At 45.2% G+C, this 23510-nt stretch overlaps 1 protein-coding gene across 2 annotated transcripts in view; it reads left to right on the forward strand.

Annotated features, from left to right (window-relative positions):
• The first annotated feature begins 1114 nt into the window (after nt 1–1114).
• Nucleotides 1115–23510, forward strand: part of lin7a (lin-7 homolog A (C. elegans)) — an 88934-nt gene continuing 66538 nt past the window's right edge. The window contains exon 1 of one of the 2 annotated variants that reach the window (XM_078417373.1): nt 1115–1396. In XM_078417373.1, coding sequence (XP_078273499.1) covers nt 1327–1396 — 70 coding nt within the window. In that variant the 5' untranslated portion in view covers nt 1115–1326. The remainder of the gene's footprint in view (nt 1397–23510) is intronic. The other variant, XM_078417372.1, reaches the window with a different exon arrangement.

A 23510-nucleotide genomic window follows, 5' to 3' on the forward strand; every position in this document is an offset into this window, starting at 1 on the left:
ACCAGAAATGCACAAGGATATTGGAGCAGGAGAAGGAATGAAGGCCCCTCAAGCATGCCCTGCTTTGGGTAGAACTGAGGATGTCCTGGTTGGGTTGTTCCTGGGCCTGGCCAAATTGGCCATACATGAGTCACGGTGCCAGGCAGAAGAGGGCTCTTCCCTTAGCCGGCTGCCTGCCCCTTTTCCGGGGTCACATCCGCGCCAGGGTGTCATTAAGGAGAGAATACATGCTGTCCACGGGCATCTTGGAGTATCTCCAGGACCGCTGGGCACCGCGGGGGGGGGGATGTATCCTTAACAAGGATTGTGAAATAGTTAGTTATTATTCAGTATTGAAGAATATTTGTTTGTATAATTGGGATGGGTTTGTTTGTGTTGTTTTGTACTGTACTTATTATATTTGTAAATAATTGATTCAATCTATTTTTGGTTAAAAAAAAAAAAATAGCATGCTCCACCATTCAGTACAGTCATGGCTGATGTACCCCAGGCTTCAACTCCTCTTCTGTGGCCACCTAATCTTAGTATCCTCAATCAACCATCTTTCAAACCTGGGGGTATTTATTCACAAAATGCTGGAGTAACTCAGCAGGTCAGGCAGCATCTCAGGAGAGAAGGAATGGGTGATAGCATAGCAGCTTTTCCATATTGTTGCATGTATACATAGCATAGCAGCTTTACCATATTGTTGCATATATACATCACAGTTTCGGGTCGAGCCCCTTCTTCAGTTGGGTTCTTCAGTCTGGGTTCTTCAGACTGAAGAAGGGTCTCGACCCGAAACGTCACCCATCCCTTCTCTCCTGAGATGCTGCCTGACCTGCTGAGTTACTCCAGCATTTTGTGAATGAATACCTTCGATTTGTGCACCCAGCATCTGCAGTTATTTTCTTGCACATCTTTCAAACCCGTATCTATTATCCCAGCAATTAATTCCCGAGCGTTGTGCACATTAGACTCTTGGAGGGACTCGTATCTACGTCTTCAAGTCCCTCCAAGAGTCTAATGTGCACAACGCTCGGGAATTAATTGCTGGGATAATGGCAGCTCTTCAATGTGTCAATCCTACTGACAGTCACAAACTCCTCAGTGAGGAGCCGTGGGCTGGCAGTCAGTGTGCGGGTGGAGTTGGAGGAGATGTGTTGGACCCTGAGGCTGAGCGACCAGGACCTCGGTTCCTTGAGTGACTCGGGCAATGCGCCCCGGGGTGATTCTCTGAGAGCGCGTTGTTGTTGCTTGCTTCCTTCCTTCCTTCCTTCCTTCCCTCCTGAGCTGATGATGTTGCGGGCAGCGTCACTCCAGCCTCTCTCGTCCCCTCGCTGCTGAATGAGCTCCTCCTTTTCATCGGCTGCAGCAGACATGGCGACAACACTGCAACCGCTCACACTTCAGAGAGGTAAGCACACCACTCGCCCACACTTGCCCCGACCCGACCCGACAACCATCTGGCGTTCATGGGGAGAGAGAGGGGGGATGTGACCGTCCTGGGTTTCTGTTGTTGGACCGTTCAGCTGTTCGTGGACCACAATGATGGGGGAAATTCACCGGCACTGTTTCCTGCGAAGAAGGATTAAGAATCCACGATGGGTTACAGTTTGCACTACATTTCCCCTGCACTGCTGTGGGGTAGGGAAGGGAAGTTCACGGTGATTCTCCCACGGTGACATGAACGGTGCTGTCTTCAAGAAGGCTGGGGCTCGGTTTGTTTATTCGGTGGGCTGAAACACCACTGGCAGCGACTGAAAGACCAGACGATGCATGTCCTTGCAAGTCCCCCCCCCCCCCCCCCCCACCCCCCACACACACACACACACACACACACACACAATTGCTTCTGATATTCGCCCTTTCTCTTGAATCCGATTTTCACTTGTGCAGGTCAGGATTTGATTTTTAAATCGTTGTTTGGCAAGGTCTGCCGTTATGTGGACATAACACATCCTGGTTGTGTCACAAGGAAGATGTGGGGGATTGCCTTATGTTCAGGAGAAATGGATTGGGCCGTCTGGAGAGCAGAAGTACTCTGCAAAAAAGAGGGAAATACAAGTCTACGACCAATAAGAAATTCACACGAAACAAAAACCAAGTGTTGGAATAACTCAAGAATAGATAGATGTGAAAAGCTGGAGTAACTCAGCGGGTCAGGCAGCATCTCTGGAGGACATGAATCAGCGACGTTTCAGGTTGGGACCCTTCTTCATACTGGTGGAGGGGGGGGGGAAATGCTGGAAAAGGGGAGGCGGTGGGACAAAGTATGGCGAGTGATAGGTGGATACAGGTGAGGGGGTGATTTGATTGCAGGTGGGTGACAAGGGCTGGAGATAAAAAGACTGATCTTGGATGATCAACCATGATCATATTGAATGGGGGTGCTGGCTCGAAGGGCTGAATGGCCTCCTCCTGCACCTATTGTCTATGTTTCTATGACTAGACAGGCATTCTCCACTGTCGCTATAATCACACTGTAAACCTGAAGCATCACTAATCCATGCCCTCCAGAGATGCTGCCTGACCCAGCACTTGTGCTTTTTTTTGTAAACCTGCCTCACTGAATCTGCAGTTCCTTGTGTCCAAGAAATCCATTTGAATTGTTTGCTGCCTTAGGTGTCCTTGCAGCTGTGGGGTCACAGACGCTCATGTCATTTAGTAATTCGGCACGGCAACAGGCTCTTAGGCCCAGCGTGCCCATGCCGACTTAGATGCCCACCTACACTAGTTCCACCTGCCTTCATTTGGGTCCATATCCCTCTAAGCCTTTCCTATCCAAGTACCTATCCAAATGTCTTTTAAATGTTTAGGAAGGAACTGCAGATGCTGGTTTAAACCAAATGTAGACACAAAAAGCTGGTGTAGAAAAGGAATAGGTGACGTTTCAGGTAGAGACCCTTCTTCAGACTGAAGAAGGGTCTCGACCCGAAACATCACCCATTCTTTTTCTCCAGAGATGCTGTCTGAGCCGCTGAGTTACTCCAGCTTTATGTGTCTACTTTTAAATGTTGGTACAGTACCATGCCATGAAATGATCAAGAACAAGAGGTCGTCATTGGTCCATCCTGCCTGAAGGGACTTAAGTGGAACTATCCAATTAGTCACACTTCCAAAATCTTTTCCCATAACCCTGCAATTGTTTTGCTTTTAGGCATTTCTTCATTTCCCTTTTGGAAGTTATTATAGAATCTGCTTCCATCAACCCTTCAAGCAGTCTATTCTGGATCATGATGCCCACGTAAAATATATTTTCCCCAAGTCACCACTAGTTCTTTTGGCAGTAGCTAAACTCTGATTACTGACCATACTGTCAGTTTCTCTCAGCTTGATAAAATATTTAATTCTGAACATCTGTGGAATCTACACACAAAAAGCTGCAATAACTCAGCGGGTCAGGCAGCATCTCTGGAGAAAATAAATAGGTGATGTTTCGGGTCGAGACCCTTCTTCAGACTGAGAGTCATGTTTCCTTAACCTCGCATGGATTAATTACTGTTTATTTGTTATTGCACCCTCTTTAAAGCTATACCATTTATTTACAATTTAAGAACAGCATTGGCTTCAAAAAACAAACATTTGCTGGACAAACAATACAATTCTCATAGGAAAAAAAACTGAGATGCTGGTTTAAATCGAAGGTAGACACAAAATGCTGGAGTAACTCAGCGGGTCAGACAGCATCTCAGGAGAGAAGGAATGGGTGACGTTTTGGGTCCAGACCCTTCTTCTGACTGAAGAAGGGTCTCGTTCCGAAACGTCACACATTTTTTCTCTCCCGATATGCTGCCTGATCCGCTGAGTTACTCCAGCATTTTGTGTCTACGTACAATTCTCATAAATTAATTGTAAAGAATATAAGCACCTTTAAAAAAAAAAAAAAAAATGTTTGATGGTTTTGTGTTTAGAAGACTGGGTTTTCATTGTGTTGAAGGGTGGCACAGTGATGCAGCTGGTAGAGCTGCTGCCTCACAGTGCCAGAGACCCGGGTTTGATCCTGACCTCAGTCTGTGTGGAGGTCTCATTGTGACCGCGTGGGTTTCCTTCAGGTGCTCCGGTTTCCTCCCACATCCCAAAAACGTGCAGGTTTGTAGGTGAATTGGCATCTATAAATTGCCCTTAATGTGTAGGTAGTGGACGGGAATGTGGGATAACATAGAACTAGTGTGAACGTGTAATCAATGGTCAGTGTGGGATCGGTGCATCGAAGGCCCTGTTTTCATACAGTACCTCTCTAACTAAAACTAAACTTTTGATTCAGATTAGGAACATTGGGTCAGCAACTGTTAGATGTTACATACTCTGGGTTTAAGAGCATGGTGAGGAACGGGTTAGAAGATGACAAAGACTGTTGCATTGTGTATTTGACAAAGAAAGGTCAAGAATTAATTATGCATACTTTCAAGAGGGAAGAACCATTTACATATTAGGCATGCTGTTTAGATTCCATTTCATCACAATTAACAGAGTCAAACAGCATGGAAACAGGCCCTTCAGCCCAAAGACCACATCAACCAACACATCCAATCTACACTAGTCCCACCTACCTGCATTTAGCCCATATCCCTCTAAATCTGTCCTATCCATGGACCTGTCAAAACGTTTCTTAAACATTGTGATAGTCCCTGCCTCAACTACCTCCTCTGGCAGCTCATTCCATACACCCACCACTCTTTTTGTGAAAAAGTTACCCCCCATAGGTTCCTATTAAATCTCCCCCCTTACCATAAACCTATGTCCTCTGGTTCTCAATTTCCCATACTCTGGGCAAGAGACTCTGTGCATCTATCTGATCTATTCTAACATAACCCAGATGATCAGATGGAATGGATTTGTATATTTCTTTCAGATTTCTGAGTGTTGAATTTCTGGTATAGCACATTATTGACACACAAGCAGAGGGCAATCCTGTCAGAATACTTACAAGCATTCCCAGAATCCTACACGTATAATCTCCTTAAGGAAAGCCCCACATAACCTTTCTTGACCGGATTTGGGCAGACCTGCAGGAACTATCTCCTTCGCTACTAATTAATTTTGAGTGCCAGTGGCTCCAGTCCAAGAACTGTCCCTCCCGATGGTCTGAATGATAAAAGACCAATGTCGCCTGAGTCCATAATTAATCCTTCAGCTAAACAGATAATTAGGTTATCAAAAACCACAAAAAAACAAACATGCTGGAAATAAAAGTGGGGAAATGTTGGCAACATATCTCTTTGAGTATTTCCAGCCTTTTCTGTTTTTATTTCAGATATTTTTTTAACTTCCGTGAAGTAACTATTGAAAATCTCACCGACTAATTTTTCCAGAATACTGCATTAACTTTAAGTTTAAGATGTGCAGTGCCTTAAATTTATCTTGTCTATCGAATACTTGTGGTGCACAATCTGTCACTGAACAAATAATAAAACAATTAGAAACCATATGGTCGTTTCAAATAAACATAGAACAGTACAGCACAGCAACAGGAGATTTGGCCCACAATGTCTGTGATGAACATGATGCCAAGGCACGTTAACCTCTTCAGCATGCATGTGGTCCATATTCCTCCATTCCCTGCATGTGCATGCGCCTGTTTAAAACGCTCTTAAATGTAACTATTGTATCCACTTCCACCATCCCCGGCATCGCAATCCATGCTCCATCAATGTCTGGATTAAAAAAATGTCCTTTAAACTTTCCCCTTCTATCCTTAAAGGTATGCCCTCCGGTTATTTGACATTTCGTTCCTGGGAAAGGGTTCCAACTGTCTGACTACTGAAAATTACATTGCAAATCATCTTTGTAGATTAGTAAACCTGAGGTATTTATTCACAAAATGCTGGAGTAACTCAGCGAGTCAGGCAGCATCTCAGGAGAGAAGGAATGGGTGACATTTCGGGTCGAGACCCTTCTTCAGACTGATGTCAGGGGGGCGGGACAAAGGAAGGATATAGGTGGAGACAGGAAGACAGTGGGAGATCTGGGAAGGGGGAGGGGAAGAGAGGGACAGAGGGACTATCTAAAGTTGGAGAAGTCAATATTCATACCGCTGGGCTGCAAGCTGCCCAGGCGAAATATGAGGTGCTGTTCCTCCAATTTCCAGTGGGCCTCACTATGACACTGGAGGAGGCCCATGACAGAAAGGTCAGACTGGGAGTGGGAGGGGGAGTTGAAGTGCTCAGCCACCGGGAGATCAGGTTGGTTAAGGCGGACTGAGCGAAAGTGTTGAGCGAAGCGATCGCCGAGCCTGCGTTTGGTTTCGCCGATGTAAAGAAGTTGACGTCTAGAGCAGCGGATGCAATAGATGAGGTTGGAGGAGGTGCAGGTGAACCTCTGTCTCACCTGGAAAGAATGTTTGGGTCCTTGGATGGAGTTGAGGGGGGAGGTAAAGGGACAGGTGTTGCATCTACTGCAGTTGCTGGGGAAAGTGCCCGGGGATGGGGTGGTTTGGGTAGGAAGGGACGAGTGGACCAGGGAGTTACGCTCCTTTCTGTCATGGGCCTCCTCCAGTGCCATCGTGAGGCCCACCGGAAATTGGAGGAACAGCACCTCATATTTCGCCTGGGCAGCTTGCTGCCCCCTAAAATCAGTCTGAAGAAGGGTCTCGACCCGAAACGTCACCCATTCCTTCTCTCCTGAGATGCTGCCTGACCTGCTGAGTTACTCCAGCATTTTGTGAATAAATACCTTCGATTTGTACCAGCATCTGCAGTTATTTTCTTACACTCTTAGTAAACCTGAGGAAATCTGCAGTAATATGTTCAGTAGAGAACTACTGACGGGCTGGCACGGTAGCACAGTGTTAGAGTTGCAGTCTTACAGCGCTTACAGCGACAGAGACCCAGGTTTGATCCCAACTACAGGGGTTGTCTGTACGGAATTTGTACGTTCTCCCCATGCCCGCATGGGTTTTCTCCGAGATCTTCGGTTTTCTCCCACACTCCAAAGACTTACAGGTTTGTAGGTTAATTGGCTTGGTATTAATGTACTGTGTGTAGGATAGTGTAAATGCGCGGGGATCGCTGGATGGTACGGGCTCGGTGGGTCGAAGGGCCTGTTTCCGTGCTGTATTTCTAAACGAAACTACAGTAGCAGCAACAAACAAATTCCTCAGGGCACTAAAAGCTGGGCCATTTGGGTTTAGCTCAAATATGGCCAGCAGGATTGTTTGGCCGAAACAAGTGATGGGGCAGCTGCCGACTCTCCCTCCTATGTGAAATACAACACTACAATAATTGTGGATAACTGAAAAACTACTAGTATTTGTTTTATAAATTCAACAATGAACTAAGAATTCTAATGGAGATAATTATAGAATAGAGCTCATGAAAAATGCAACTACCAACTCCGAGTGGAAATTTTGAACGCTATGTTTGATTCATTCACCTAGTTATATATTGAACAGGCCTTCTTCAGTGCCATCAGGTATGTAATTGGTTTGCTGACAAAACACAAGGGTGGTTGTACAAAGTTGTTTTTAAATGTCGTTATTTTATTTAGTGTAGTTTAGTCTAGAGGTACAGGCCCTTCGGCCCACTGAGTCGTTGCAGACCCGCGATCCCTGTACACTACCACCATCCAACACACTGGGGACAATTTACAATTTTTACTGAAGCCAATTAACCTACAAACCTGTGCGTCTTTGGAGTGTGGGAGGTAATCGGAGCGCTCGGAGAAAACCCATGCGTCATGCGGTGAATTATAAACTCCGTACAGACATAGAAACATAAAAACATAGAAAATAGGTGCAGGAGTAGGCCATTCGGCCCTTCGAGCCTGCACCGCCATTCAATATGATCATGGCTGATCATCCAGCTCAGTAGCCTGTACCTGCCTTCTCTCCATACCCCCTGATCCCTTTAGCAAAAAGGGCCACATCCAACTCCCTCTTAAATATAGCCAATGAACTGGCCTCAACTACCTTCTGTGGCAGAGAATTCCACAGACTCACCACTCTCTGTGTGAAGAAATGTTTTCTCATCTCGGTCCTAAAAGACTTCCCCCTTATCCATAAGCTGTGACCCCTGGTTCTGGACTCCCCCAACATCGGGAACAATCTTCCCGCATCTAGCCTCTCCAACCCCTTAAGAATTTTATATGTTTCTATAAGATCCCTCCTCAGTCTTCTAAATTCCAGCGAGTACAAGCCCAGTCTATCCAGTCTTTCCTCATATGAAAGTCCCGCCATCCCAGGGATCAATCTGGTGAACCTTCTCTGTACTCCCTCTAAGGCAAGAACGTCTTTCCTCAGGTTAGGAGACCAAAACTGCACACAATACTCCAGGTGCGGTCTCACCAAGGCCCTGTACAACTGCAGCAGAACCTCCCTGCTCCTAAACTCAAATCCTCTTGCTATGAATGCCAACATACCATTCGCTTTCTTCACTGCCTGCTGCACCTGCATGCTTGCTTTCAATGACTGGTGCACCATGACACCCAGGTCATGTTGCATCTCCCCTTCTCCCAATCGGTCACCATTCAGGTAATACTCTGCTTTCCTGTTCTTGCCGCCAAAGTGGATAACCTCACATTTATCCACATTATATTGCATCTGCCATGCATTTGCCCACTCGCTTAATCTATCCAAGTCAATCTGCAGCCTCCTAGCATCCTCCTCGCAGCTAACACTGCCACCCAGCTTCGTGTCATCCGCAAACTTAGAGATGTTGCATTCAATTCCCTCGTCCAAATCATTACTATACACTGTAAATAACTGGGGTCCCAGCACTGAGCCTTGCGGTACCCCACTAGTCACTGCCTGCCATTCCGAAAAGGACCCGTTTATTCCTACTCTTTGCTGCCTGTCCGCCAACCAATTTTCTATCCACCTCAACACTGAACCCTCAATACCGTGTGCTTTAAGTTTGTACACCAATCTCCTATGTGGGACCTTGTCGAAGGCCTTCTGAAAGTCCAGATATAACACATCGACTGGTTCTCCCTCATCCACTCTACTAGTTACATCCTCGAAAAATTCTATAAGATTCGTCAGACATGATTTGCCTTTGGTAAATCCATGCTGACTTTGTCCGATGATTTCACCACTTTCCAAATGTGATGCTATCACATCTTTAATAACTGACTCTAGCATTTTCCCCACTACCGATGTTAGGCTAACTGGTCTATAATTCCCCGTTTTCTCTCTCCCTCCCTTTTTAAAAAGTGGGGTTACATTAGCTACCCTCCAGTCCTCAGGAACTACTCCAGAATCTAAAGAGTTTTGAAAAATTATCACTAATGCATCCACTATTTCTGAGGCTACTTCCTTAAGTACTCTGGGATGCAGCCTATCTGGCCCTGGGGATTTATCTGCCTTTAATCCATTTAATTTACCTAACACCACTTCCCGACTAACCTGGATTTCCCTCAGTTCCTCCATCTCATTAGACCCCCGGTCCCCCGTTTATGTCTTCCTTAGTGAAGACAGAACCAAAGTATTTGTTCAATTGGTCTGCCATCTCATTGTCCCCTATGATCAATTCACCTGTTTCCGACTGCAAGGGACCTACATTTGTCTTAACTAATCTTTTTCTCTTGACATATCTATAAAAGCCTTTGCAGTCAGTTTTTATGTTCCTTGCCAGTTTTCCCTCATAATCTATTTTCCCTTTCCTAATTAAGCCCTTTGTCCTCCTCTGCTGGACTCTGAATTTCTCCCAGTCCTCTGGTATGCTACTTTTTCTGGCTAATCTGTATGCTTCATCTTTTGTTTTAATACTATCCTTGATTTCCCTTGTTAGCCACGGATGCACTACCTTCCCTGGTTTGTTCTTTTGCCAAACTGGGATGAACACTTGTTGTAGTTCATCCATGCGACCTTTAAATGCCTTCCATTGCATGTCCACCGTCAACCCTTTCAGCATCAATCGCCAGTCTATCTTGGACAATTCACGCCTCATACCCTCAAAGTTACCTTTCTTTAAGTTCAGAACACTTGTTTCTGTATCGACTTTGTCACTCTCCATCCTAATGAAGAACTCTACCATATTATGATCACTCTTGCCCAAGGGGCCTCGCACAACAAGACTGCTAACTAACCCTTCCTCATTACTCAATACCCAGTCTAGAATGGCCTGTTCTCTCGTTGGTTCCTCGACATGTTGGTTTAGAAAACCATCTCTCAAACATTCCAAGAAATCCTCTTCCTCAGCACCCCGGCCAGTTTGGTTCACCTAATCTATATGTAGATTGAAGTCACCCATTATAACTGCTGCACCTTTAGTGCACGCATTTCTAATTTCCTGCTTGATGCCATCCCCAACCTCACTACTGCTGTTAGTTGGCCTGTACACAACTCCCACTAGCGTTTTCTGCCCCTTAGTGTTTCGTAGCTCTACCCATATCTTTCCCACTTCCTCCAAGCTAATGTCCTTCCTTTCCACTGCTTTAATCTCCTCTCTAACCAGTAACGCTACCCCACCTCCTTTTCCTTTCTGTCTATCCCGCCTGAATATAGAATATCCCTGGATGTTGAGCTCCCAGCCTTGGTCACCCTGGAGCCATGTCTCCGTAATCCCAACTATATCATAATCATTAATAACTATCTCCACATTTAATTCATCCACCTTATTACGTATACTCCTTGCATTGAGACACAAAGCCTTCAGGCTTGTTTTTACAACTCTCTTACCCCTTATACAATTATGTTGAAAAGTGGCCCTTTTTGATTTTTGCCTGCCACTTGCCTGGATTTGTCTGCCTGCCACTTTTACTTTTCACCTTGCTACCTGTTGCTTCTACCCTCATTTTACACCCCTCTGTCTCTCTGCTCCTGCTCCCATCCCCCTGCCACATTAGTTTAAATCCTCCCCGACAGCACTAGCAAACACTCCCCCTAGGACATTGGTTCCATTCCAGCTCAGGTGCAGACCGTCCTGTTTGTACTGGTCCCACCTCTCCCAGAACTGGTTCCAATGTCCTAAAAATTTGAATCCCTCCCCCTTGCACCATTTTTCAAGCCACGTATTCATCTGAAATATCCTCCTATTCCTACTCTGACTAGCACGTGGCACTGGTAGTAATCCAGAGATTATTACCTTTGAGGTCCTACTTTTAAGTCTATCTCCCAGCTCTCTAAATTCACCTTGTAGAACCTCATCCCGTTTTTTACCTAAATCGTTGGTGCCAATGTGCACCACGACAACTGGCTGCTCACCCTCCCCCTCCAGAATGTCCTGCAGCCGCTCAGAGATATCCCTGACCCTTGCACCAGGGAGGCAACATACCATCCTGGAGTCTTGTTTGCGGCCGCAGAAACCCTATCTATTCCCCTTACAATTGAATCCCCTATCACTATAGCCCTTCCATTCTTTTTCCTCCCCTCTTTTGCCACAGAGCCACCCACGGTGCCATGAACTTGGCTGCTGCTGCCTTCCCCTGATGAGCCATCTCCCCCAACAATATCCAAAATGGCATATCTGTTTAGGATGGAGATGACAGCAGGGGACTCCTGCACTACCTGCCTACTGCTACGCTGGCTAGTGGCCACCCGTTTCCTTTCTGTCCGCTTATCTTTTACCTGTGGTGTGGCCAACTCACTATACGTGCTATCCACGACCTTCTCAGCCTCGTGGATGCTCCAGAATGAGTCCAACCGCAGCTCCAACCGTTCAATGCGGTTTGCCAGGAGCTGCAGCTGGACACACTTCCTGCACATGTAGTCATCAGGGACACCGGCAATATCCCTGATCTCCCACATGTTGCAGGATGAGCATTCCACGGGGCCGATCTCACCTGACATGTCTTACCCCAAAATTAAATCAAATCCCTCTTAATCCTTTAAACTGTACCTTTACTAAAAAGCACTGTACCTTTAACTCACTGATCCCTTAACTCACTGTACCCTTAACTCACTGAACCCTTAACTCACTGAACCCTTAACTCACTGAACCCTCAACTCACTGTACCCTTAACTCACTGTACCCTTAACTCACTGAACCCTTAACTCACTGAACCCTTAACTCACTGAACCCTTAACTCACTGAACCCTTAACTCACTGAACCCTTAATCACTGAACCCTTAACTCACTGAACCCTTAACTAAAAGTACGAACAAAAAGCAGAAATACAACCCTGGGGTTACGCCCAATCAGCTGCTTCCTCTAGTCCGCTTCCACCAATCAGCGGCTTCCTCCAGACCACTTCTTTTAAAGTGTGTGGGAACGTTTTTATCTCCAACCGCCTCCAACCGCTCCTGGGCTTCTGGGTGAATAAAGCCCAGCGCTGGGTTTTTAAACCTACCGCCCGGACGCTGCTCCAACCGCCTCCAACCGCTCCTGGGCCTCTGGGTGAACAAAGCCCCGCGCTGGGTTTTTAAACCTACCGCCCGGACGCTGCTCCAACCGCCTGACAGCACCCGTAGTCAGGATTGAACTTGGGTCTCTGGCTCTATAGGTTAACAACTCTCCTGCTGCGCCACCATGCCGCCCATTTCACGTGAGCATCATTGGCAAGGCTGGGGTATATTGTAACCGGCAGGCACAGATTCAAAGTTATTGGCCAAAGCACCAGAATAGAGAGGAAGAGAGATTTGTTTAATGACAGTTGCTTGTCTGTAAAAGTGGGTGGACCATTAATTATTCAGCCCTGTGATCTCTGTGCATGGTGTTTTGAACCGTATTTCCCCAGGCAAGCGATTATAATCATCAAACCCCTGATGCTTAGTTACGATTTTGAGAGTACAAAATTGTGCTATTTCACTAGTGATTTGGTCCAGTTGAGTTTCCAGTTAATTGTAATCTTCTAGAACGTATATTTAATGAGGATAATTTGATTACATGTAATGGGGAAGTTAGACTTTGTTGTTGGAGATAGTCATTGACTATCTCTTGTTAAAAGTGAATATATCCGACCACTTATCAGCAAATTGTTTGACATATACAAGTAGTGCTCATGCATGCAAATCTATGTTTCATTATCTGTAATGACACAAATGGAAGTTAAATTCTATGCAGTCATTGATGACGGTAATTAACTGAAGAAAACTTGTATTTCATGAGCCAAGTGACCACAACAATTTATTGGTTCATTGAAATATACAATCCAGGAAATCGTTCAGCCCATAGTGTACATTTAGGCCGCAAAACATTTATTAAAATTAATCCCATTTCGCAGCCCTGTTGGCTACGCAATCACAAAAAAATCTGAAGTGGGTTACTATTTCCTACTCTTTCATGCAGTGAGTTTTAGATTCCTGTCATACTTTGGATGAAGGAAACCTCCTCCTTTAATCAACCACCAGTTTCCTTAAGTGTATATACCTTAGTTTTTTTACTTCTCTGTTAAGCAATTTAAGTGCCTCCTGTTCATCCATTGCAAGCCTCTCGTAACTTTATACATTCTAATTAAATGTTCCATCAGCATCCTCTGTACCAAAGAAAATTACAAACAAATCTCTCTCCCCTCTCCTAACATTCTCCATCCTTGCCACGTGCGGCCGCAGACAGAAGGTAGGGTCTGAAGATGTGTCTCGACCTGAAATATCACCTATTCCCTTTCTCCAGAGATGCTGTCTGACCCACTTAGTTACTCCAGCTTTTTGTGTCTATCTTCAGTTTAAACCAGCATCAGCAGTTCCTTCCTACACAGATGATAGGACTGTTTGGTGACCTTTTGTAACATTGTCAGTGACTCTTGTGTTCCGCCTAGGCGAGGTCTGCTGTACGATTTTACCGGGTTGTAAGCAACACAAAGCATTTCACTGCACCTAGGTACATGTGAAAATAAAGTATCATTGAATCATTGAATTGAATCACAATGTAATGATCAAAATTATGTGCAGGATTGTAATTGCAGCATATTTAATGTTTTAGACTTTCTTACTTTTTTTGTGTTCTTTGCCTTGGCTGGGAATCGCAAGTATACTTTGTGACTGCATTACCTGTTCTGCTACATTTGGAGATAGGGAGACACAAGAGACTGCAATTCATTGACCTCTTCTTCTTTGGTGTCCATCATCCATGTTTCAAATGTTACATCACTGTCATCGTCCGTCCTGAAAAGGACGCAAGCTTCCGGCGACAATCAGTGGGAGCCATCACTTGTACAATAGATGATGGTGGTAACAGAATTAGCTCAGGACACTTCCAGTTTCCAGCCCCGCGACGTGGACACTTCTGATATGGGGCCAATTCATTGACTGACCACTGTCCCTAAATATATAGAGGGAATACTGTATACAACATAATGGATTCAAGCGTTAAAGACTTAATTTAAGCATACAAAAGACTAGACCGCATAAACTCAATCATACTATTGTGGTATAAACATCTGTTTGTTTACAATCTTATTTGGGGCATTAAAAATATCAGTTGCTGAGCAAAAATTGGCTGTTTTATAATTTGTACGGAACTTTTTGATCTGACAGATAATCATTACATTGTTGTTGCCATTTGGCAGTTTAAATCTTAGTTTTTTGCCTGCCAGTGCTCTGATCCTTAGTAGTGATTAGTAACTTAATAAGTATGGGTAAATATTATCAGCCTAAACATTCCATAGCAAACAGTTATTAATGGAAGGAACTGCAGATGCTGGTTTACATTAAAAAAAACACAAAATGCTGGAGTAATTTAGCGGCATCTCCGGTCGACATAAACAGGTGATGTTTTGAATCGGGACACTTTTTCAGACTGATTGTGGAGAGGGAGAGAAAGAAAAATGGAAGAGAGGAGGGGCCAGGTAAGTAATAGGTGGATACAGATGAGAGGGGGAGTTGGGCGGCACGGTGTCGCAGATGGGCGGCACGGTGGCGCAGTGGTAGAGTTGCTGCCTGACTGTGAATGCAGTGCCGGAGACCCGGGTTCGATCCCAACTACAGGTGCTGTCTGTACGGAGTTTGTACGTTCTCCCTGTGACCTGCGTGGGTTTTCTCCGAGTTCTTCGGTTTCCTCCCACACTCCAAAGACGTACAGGTTTGTAGGTTAATTGGCTTGGTAAATGTAAAAATTGTCCCTAGTGGGTGTAGGATAGTGTTAATACGTGGGGATCGCTGGTCGGCACGGACCCGGTGGGCCGAAGGGCCTGTTTCCGCGCTGTATCTCTAAACTAAAAGACAGAAATCGTGGGATGAAGAGATGAAGAGTTGTGAATCGTAAAGCTAGAAGAAGGAATGTAGGTGGAAATGGAGAAATAGGTGGAAGTCCAGGTGAGACATAGAGGAGAGAGAGAGGGAAAATAAGGAGGGGGGGAGGGGTTGGTAGTCACCTAAAATTGGAATATTTGCGGTTCATATCAAGCTACCCAAGAATATGAGGTGCTGTTCCTCCAGTTTGCGTGTGGCCTCAGTCTGGCAATGGAGGAAGCCCTGGACAGAAAGGTCAGTGAGGGAATGGGAAGAGGAGTTAAAATGGTTGGCAGACCAAGCACATACGTTCAGTGAAATGGTCACCGAGTCTATGCTTGGTCTCGCCGATCCATATTGGGAACACCAGAACCAGTAGATGAGGTTAACTGAGGTGCATGTAAACCTCTGTCTCACCTAGAAGGACTGATGGGTCCCTATTTGGAGGCGAGGGAGGAGGTACAGGGACAGGTGTTACATCTCCTGTGGTTGCATGGCCAAGTACCTGGGGAAGGGATGGTATGTAGGGACAGTGAACAGTTACCAATGTTGCATTGTATTGCATACATTACCTAAGAAAACTAATTTACATGGATTTATGGGAACATGTATACTTTCCTGGTCTGAGCAGTGATATTATTGTCAACTGTAAAAAAAATTATCCTGAGTTACTTCAACCAGAAAATTTAATTTTTAATTATATCGGATATGTAATCAATATTATTTTTGCAAATGGAATCATCCTGAGGCCATAACAAGACAGGAGCAGAATTTGGCCATTCGGCCCATCAAATCTGCTCTGCTATTCTATCGTGGCTAATCTACTTTTCCCTCTCAACTCAATTCTCCTGCTTTCTCTCCCTAACCTTTGACACTCTTGCTAATCAAGAACCTATTCATCTCCGGTTCCAAAATACCCAACGACTTGTCCTCCACTGCCGTCTATGGCAATGAATTCCATAAATAAAATAAATTCCTCCTCATCTCTTGTCTAAACGTATGTCTTTTTGTTGTGAGGCTGTGCCCTCTGCTCCTAGACTCTCCCTCTACTGGATATATACTTTCCACATCTACTCTATCTAGTCCTTTCATTATTCTATAGGTTTCAATGAGATTCCCCCCTCATCCTTCTAAACTCCAGTGAGTACAGACCCAGAGCCTCCTACTGCAGGAGGAGCAAATGCTCCTACTGCAGGAGCAAATGCTCCTCCTACATTAAAACCATTCATCCACTCATTCACATCTCCCTCCTCTTAACCATCTTCAATGTCAGTGCATCCTTCCTCAGATATGGGGCCCAAAACTGCTCACAATATTCCAACTGTGACCTGACCAGCACCTTATAAAGCCTCAGCATTATATGCATTATGCAACCACTCTGCATACAGACATATTCAGGAGTTTAACACTGTTGGATTTCACTTCAGCTATGCATTAAGTGGAAGTGAAAAATCAACATACATAATGTTTCTAATTTTTAAATAGGACAGTAGTTTAGTTTAGGGATACATTCGGCCCATCAAGTTTGCACCGCCCAGCGATCCCTGCACACTAACACTATCCTACACTAGGGACTTTTTTTTACATATATACCAAGCCCATTAACCTACATACCTGTTCGTCTCTGGAGTGTGGGAGGAAACTGAAGTTCACTGAGAACTGCCTGTAAAAGGGTTTTTTTCAAACACCGAAAGGAAATATTACAAGCAACGTGAATGGATTATAATAGATTGATTCTTTTTCCAACATGAAGTCCTGCTAAAACTGCAAATCACAAGTATTTATCAACTGTATCATTCACATCATAGTTATAAGTTCTTAACATGAGGGCAATATCACCTGTGGAAATTTCATTGAGAAAGTGGTGGTAGACCATCTTTTTGAACCTTTACAGTATTAGATAGGGGTCATGTCTGAAAGGGGGAAAATAATTCATTTCCATGCTACCTAATTGTTGAGTGTTTCCAGCATTTTATGCTTTGTTTCAGATTTCCAGGAGTTTATTTATATATATTTACTTTTATCATTTTACAATTTACATGAATGGACTTAGCATTATCATAGCAAAATACATAATTTTGTTCTACTTAAATGCTGCCTGCTGAGTATTTAAGGGGATTGAAAGATTCTCCAGACACTGGTTCTTTAAATCAGTTCAGTTCAATCATAGGAGAAATGAAAAGGCTAACTGGAAGTCCCTGCATTGTGCCTGTGAGCAAAGAATGCTCACTAATATCTTGGCACTTTCTTGGCATCATGTAAAGGGGCTTTGGTTGCATTCAGCGGAGAGTGAGTGCCTGTGCAGTAAATTAATATTTAATTTAATCCACTTTGCCAACTGTATACAATCCAATAACCTTATGTATTACAAAATGATTAAATTATTGTTCGTCTCTACTTTACCATGTTGCATACTGCCTTTGATAATAGAAAAGGCCTATTACAGATTTCGGGGCACAGTGGCCCGGCAGTAGAGTTGTCTTACAGCGCCAAAGACGTGAGGTTCGATCCTGGCTGCAGGTGTCTGTACGGAGTTCGCATGTTCTCCCCATGACCCCGCGGATTTTTTTCCAGGTGCTCCAGTTTCCTCCCATACTCCAAAGATGTGCAGGTTTGTAGGTTGTTTGGTTTCAGTAAAGATTGCAAAGTGCCACTAGTGCGTGGGATAGTGTTAGTGTGCAGGGAATCGCTGGTCGGCAAGTACTTGAAAGGCGTTTCTGCGCTGCATTTCTAAAGTCTAAAGTCTAGCACCCTCTCCTTATAATCAAACCCTACACACCCGGTAACATTCATCTTATGGCTCCTATGTCCTTTTCATATTTATTGCTTCCAGAATGAAAGAGGTAAGTCTCAAATACCACAGTTAATTTGAAGCATTTGCAGTTTCCATAGTGACCTTACACCAACCTGTCACTTTACAGTAACTCTAAATATTTTGTACAGTTCCGTTGTAGTTGATGAATTTTATTTATGTAAACTATGTAGCTCATAAGCTTATTAAGCACCTGCTTCTATTCTGTCACGTTTCCTCCATTGAACTGGGGACCACTGACAAAGTACACAAAAGAGTCGCCACGGTTACGCACCGACAAAGTTACAACAGTGGTCATTATGGCCATGTTGGTCCCCCTTCGTTCGCGGTGTCTCCCACCCCCGTCAGGTACCTCTTTGTTCTCAGGCCTCATCGTCCCATCACAACCCCCCCCTCCCCACCGGGTCCCTCTTTGTTCTCAGGGGGGGGGGCCTCCCATGTCCCCTCACCCCACCCATATCCTCCCACCCCTCCAATCCCCCCCACCCTTCCAATGTTCCCCCACCCCACCAATGTCCCCCCACTCCCATGTCCCACCCTTTCATGTTCCCCTCCCCGACCCCCGCTGGGTCCCTCTCTGTTTTCGGCTCTGCCGTTCGACTGCCTCTCAGTGCGGGCCGCATGGCCCTGTGTCTGGCGTCACCGGTGGCTCCTCAGGGCTTCGGGGATGAGCAGGGCCGAGTTCGGCAGTGGCTCCCCTCGACAGGCTATGCTTTGGCCCGCTGGTCAATAGACAATAGACAATAGGTGCAGGAGGAGGCCATTCGGCCCTTCGAGCCAGCACCGCCATTCAATGTGATCATGGCTGATCATTCTCAATCAGTACCCCGTTCCTGCCTTCTCCCCATACCCCCTGACTCCGCTATCCTTGTATTCAGAGAATTGGCCTCCACTGCCTTCTGAGGCAGAGAATTCCACTGGTCCTAGGTTGGCCGGCCGCGTCCTGTACTGAACAACCTTCCGCTCACTAGATGATGTTGGATTACCTCGTGTCTTTTAGTTGTGCACTGTTCATAATAAAAACAAATTTGTTTTTCTGCCAATGTACGAAATGCAGTCATACTTTGCAGTTTGCTAAATTTCCGGTTTTCCTTTCCAAATTCTCATGAGATTTTTTACATCCAATTCAAAATCTCACCACAAAAGTCTGAAAGATCCCTAGAGAATCCTATTTTCGTGAAACTAATGATGGCTCATTACAAATCAACCAATAACTCGTGACTCATGATTGCTGTGATATCTCCTCCTTGCCACAATGGCCTGCCGTGTACATGGTCCTCTATGTGTGGCATAGTCTCAGCCACTGTTCACTGGAAATACATTCAGAAGAGATGCTGCAGCAATGGTGAATTTAAAAAGTACAAATAGCAAAACGTAATAAAATAGTAGGATTAAACGAGAACTTACCAGTTTGAAGTTTGATCTGTATTTTATGAGGAGTTACGATGAGGGATTACGTGAAGACCCCGTCCAGCACGCATGCGCGACATTCTTCAAAGCAGCGGTGTGGATTCACAGAAAAAACACAACGATTGAAATAAATATAGTAAAGAAAAAATAAGAACTTAATTACCAGTTGATCTGTATAATAGAGGGTGGGAGCGGAGGGCACGTAATCCCTCATCGTAACTCCTCATAAAATACAGATCAAACTTCAAACTGGTAAGTTCTCGTTTAATCCTACTATTTTATTTCGGAGTCACGTGAGTGACTACGTGAAGACTTCAAAGCTCTGTGATTCCGAACCGTGTACCAGCTCATGCTTCACTCACTGTCTGAAGACCTTAGAGGGAGGAAGTATGTTATCGCGATCAAGAACCTGTTTGTGAACAAAAAAGGTTTATTAATGACAACAAAAAACAGAGAGCTCCCCAGGGCTTAAATTAAATATTATCTGCAGACTCTAAAATTCTGTCTGCAAATGTAGCAGGTTGCGCCAGCGGTTTATTATAAAACCTTTGGAAAGTTCTTTCCGGGGACCATCCTGGTCTGGCCAGAATATGGTCCATAGGCACGTCCATTCGACTAGCCGCCGACGTAGATGCAGCCCTGGTGGAGTGAGATTTGTAAACATTGGTATTGACTCCCGCGGACTTAAGCACCTGCTTGAGCCACCTTGAAATGGTTTGGCTCGTCACCTGACCATGAGGCTTCTTGTGGCTTATCCATAAGGCTTTTTCTCTCCCTCTTAAGTTGTGTGTTGTGTCTATGTAATTGGCGAGATGGGTCTTGGCACACAGCCGTGGGTCAGATGAATATGCCCAGAACTCCATGACTGGAGGCGTGGTACCTGGTCTAGTTTGTTTGACCAGTCCCTGAATATGGAATGTGAAACAGTCCAATGACTCTGTCATGCTGTCCAGCCTCAGAAGGTGGAGGGAATGTACCCTTTGAGCTGACACTAGTGCCATGAGCATGACTGATTTCAGTGTAAGTTGTTCCAGCGTGAGTGCCCTGGGCGGTGGCCATCCCCTAAGGTACGTCAGCACAATGCTGACATCCCAGATCTGAGTGTACCTTGGTCTGGGGGAGTTAGTGTTAAAAATGCCCCTCATGATTTTGATTACTAGTGGATGGGACCCCAAAGCCAGTTGTCCTGCTGCTGGAACCAAATAAGCTGACAACGCACTCCTGGCTGTATTTATGGCGCTGTAGCTGAGTCCTTCCCGATGTAATCCAACCAGGAACTCCACAACACTGGTGGGTGTTGCTGTAGTGTAGGTAGTTCCTGTTTTGGAGCAATACCGTTCCCATTTTCTTATGTTGGTCAGGTATTGTCTCCTGGTGGACTCCCGGTGGGATGCGGTCATCATGTTGATGGCGTCCTCAGACAGTCCCAGGCCCAGTAGAGGTCTTTTTAGAATCTGCAAGCCAGGAGATTGACTCTGTCATGGCACGGGTGACTAATGCCTGACACTGGGTGGATTAATAATTCCGGACTGCTGGGGAATTCCAACGGTGTTTCGACAGCCATGTCGAGGGCCACTGGGAACCATGGCTGTGTAGGCCACGGAATCCAATTGAATCTTGCGTAATACCCGACTGATGAGGCAGAAGGGAGGAAAAGCATAAAAGAACATTTTCCCCCAATACAGCGTGAATGCATCAACTGCTGCTGCCTCAGGGTCTGGTTCCCAAGCGACATACGTTGGTACCTGGTGATTCAGCCTGGATGCAAATAGATCGATATCTGGTGTGCCATATTGCTTTGTAATTTCGGCAAATACTTTGGGATTTAACATCCATTCGATGTTATCGTTAAATTTGCGTGACCTGGTGTCTGCCATTTTATTTTGCTTACCTGGTAGGTAAGTTGCTGATAACCAAGTATGTCTTTCGACACACCATTGCCAGATTAGGTTGACCAATTTGTCACACGATATCGACTTTATACCACCCATGTGGTTGATATAAGCCACCACCGTGGTATTATCTAATTGCAACCGGACATGTGCATGATGCGTATTGATGAATATGCTTTTAAACCATAAAACGCACCCAACATTTCTAAATAGTTGATACCCCGTGTCTGTAGGCAAGATGATTCAGAATTAGTCCATCTGCCCCCTGTGCTGGATTGGATGTTAGTTGCTCCCCAGCCCAAAGCACTGGCATCCGTTTGAATGGTTAATACTGGGTTGGTGATTATTATGGGACTGGAACTGAGCCTAATGTTCCTTGTCCACCATTGTAACTCTGGAATGGATTCAGCAGTTAAATACATAGCTCGGTCAAGTGACCTGAGTTTTGCTTTAGTGCGTGCACTTTTGCTCTTTGTAAATTTTGGTAGTGCAAAGGCCCAAATTGTACAGCTGGAAAAGCTGCTACCATTTTACCAATAACTCTAGCTACCTGCCGTATGGTTGCCTGACGTTTATGCATTAGTTCGTGGCATGATAGTGCCAATTGTGATGCTTTCCCCTTTGGCAGAGTTACAACCATGCGAACAGTATCAATCGTAAATCCCAGATAGTCCATGGTAGTGGACGGTGTAAAATTGGATTTATCTGGATGTATGACAAACCCCAAAGTTTCAAACAAACGTTTGGTGGCTGCTACTGCCAAAATAGCTGTCTCCAAGGTTTTCCCTACTATTAAAATGTCGTCTAAGTACGCCATGACTATATGCTTTTGTTTTCTCAATAATGCCAAGGCGGGTTTTAAGATTTTAGTGAACAACCTTGGAGCGGAGGTTAGTCCTTTTGGTAAGGCTTTAAATTGCCATAGCTGTTTCATCCAGATAAATTTTAAGTATTTACGGTGCTCCTTGTGTATGGGTACTAAGTAGTAGGCATCTTTTAAATCAATGCCTGCTAGAAAGTAGAAATCAAAAGTCTGGCGGTTTCAAAAGTTTCCATCTTAAAATGTGTATACTTAACTGACTCGTTTAACGTAGTTAAGTCAATGATGATGCGACATCCACCATCTTTTTTAGTTTTAGTGAAAATATTAGACACAAATTCCAAAGGTTCATGTTTTGTTCTTTCAATGACACCTTTTGCTAGTAGCCTCACAAGTTCAGCTTGACCCTCTTGTTTCTCTTTGACTGAGAGGGTGAATACCCTTTGGGGTATATGCTGAACTGGCGGAATGTTTTCATGAACAAAGTCAATTTTATAGCCATGAATGCAGCTTAGTATGTATTTGTCATTAGTGATGGTTTCACATGCATCCAAAAACAAGTGCAATCTCCCCCCTGATAGTATAGAGTCCCTACTGCTCATATGCCGAGAGGTACCAGAGCCACCTACCTCCATGGTTACTGGTGTTAATTTCTTCTGCCTCTTCGCTGGACGATGAGGTGTCTGCTGGGCTGTAGAGGGCTGCTGTTGACATTGATGTTGTTGTTGGGGGTGGCGCATTTTTCATGGGGTCCGCTCTGGGCCCTGGCCTAAAAAAGGCTTACGGGGAATGGTTGCGGTCCCCGAGCTTTCACCAGTCCCATATGGTGGTCTATGACTGGTGGACGCCGTGAGGTACTGCCGCCTGGGTTTGTTAGGTCTGCTCGGTCCCAAACCTGCCCTCACGAGACCAAAGGTCTTGGATTCTTCCTCTAGGTCTTTCACCTTTTTTGGAAGGTCCTTTCCAAAAGCAGATTGGAGGTTCTGAACCCGATGTTTTGCGAAGTCCCGCAAACTTAGGGTTGAGGGCAGGCTTGATGATTTCCTTGGTGCACAGCAGAGCTAATGTATCTTGCTGATTTGTGGAGATGTCCACACCATCAATGGACCGAGCATATAATGTCATCCCTGCAGTCAGGGGTTTAAGGATTTTCTGGAGCTTCAACTCCAGGTTCCTGATGTTCTGCCCCAAATGTCCCCAAATTTGGCTGTTTACAGCTGGTACATTCAATGATGTACATTTTTCTGGGGCTGAATATAGTTTAAGAGCCTCATTGACCACCCGTTCTTGTAGGGGTTTTGAGGACAGGTGGTCAATGCTGGCTGCAAGTTTCGGCTCTAAAGGCCGACCCCCTCGTGGAATGACCACGTAGCGGTTGACCACACCCAGCAGCTCTTCCTGATCCTGTACACTCTGCGTACTCCGGACATCTTCAGCCAACAACCCCTCTTCTTGACCAGCCCAGACCTGGTCGCCAATGCTGCCTTCAAAAGAAGGTGAGGCAATGGCCAGTGCCGTAAAGGGCACTGCGGGAGTGCCTGGGCGCTCTGG

Source organism: Rhinoraja longicauda, chromosome 20 (assembly GCF_053455715.1).
Source record: "Rhinoraja longicauda isolate Sanriku21f chromosome 20, sRhiLon1.1, whole genome shotgun sequence".
Lineage (NCBI taxonomy): Eukaryota > Metazoa > Chordata > Chondrichthyes > Rajiformes > Arhynchobatidae > Rhinoraja > Rhinoraja longicauda.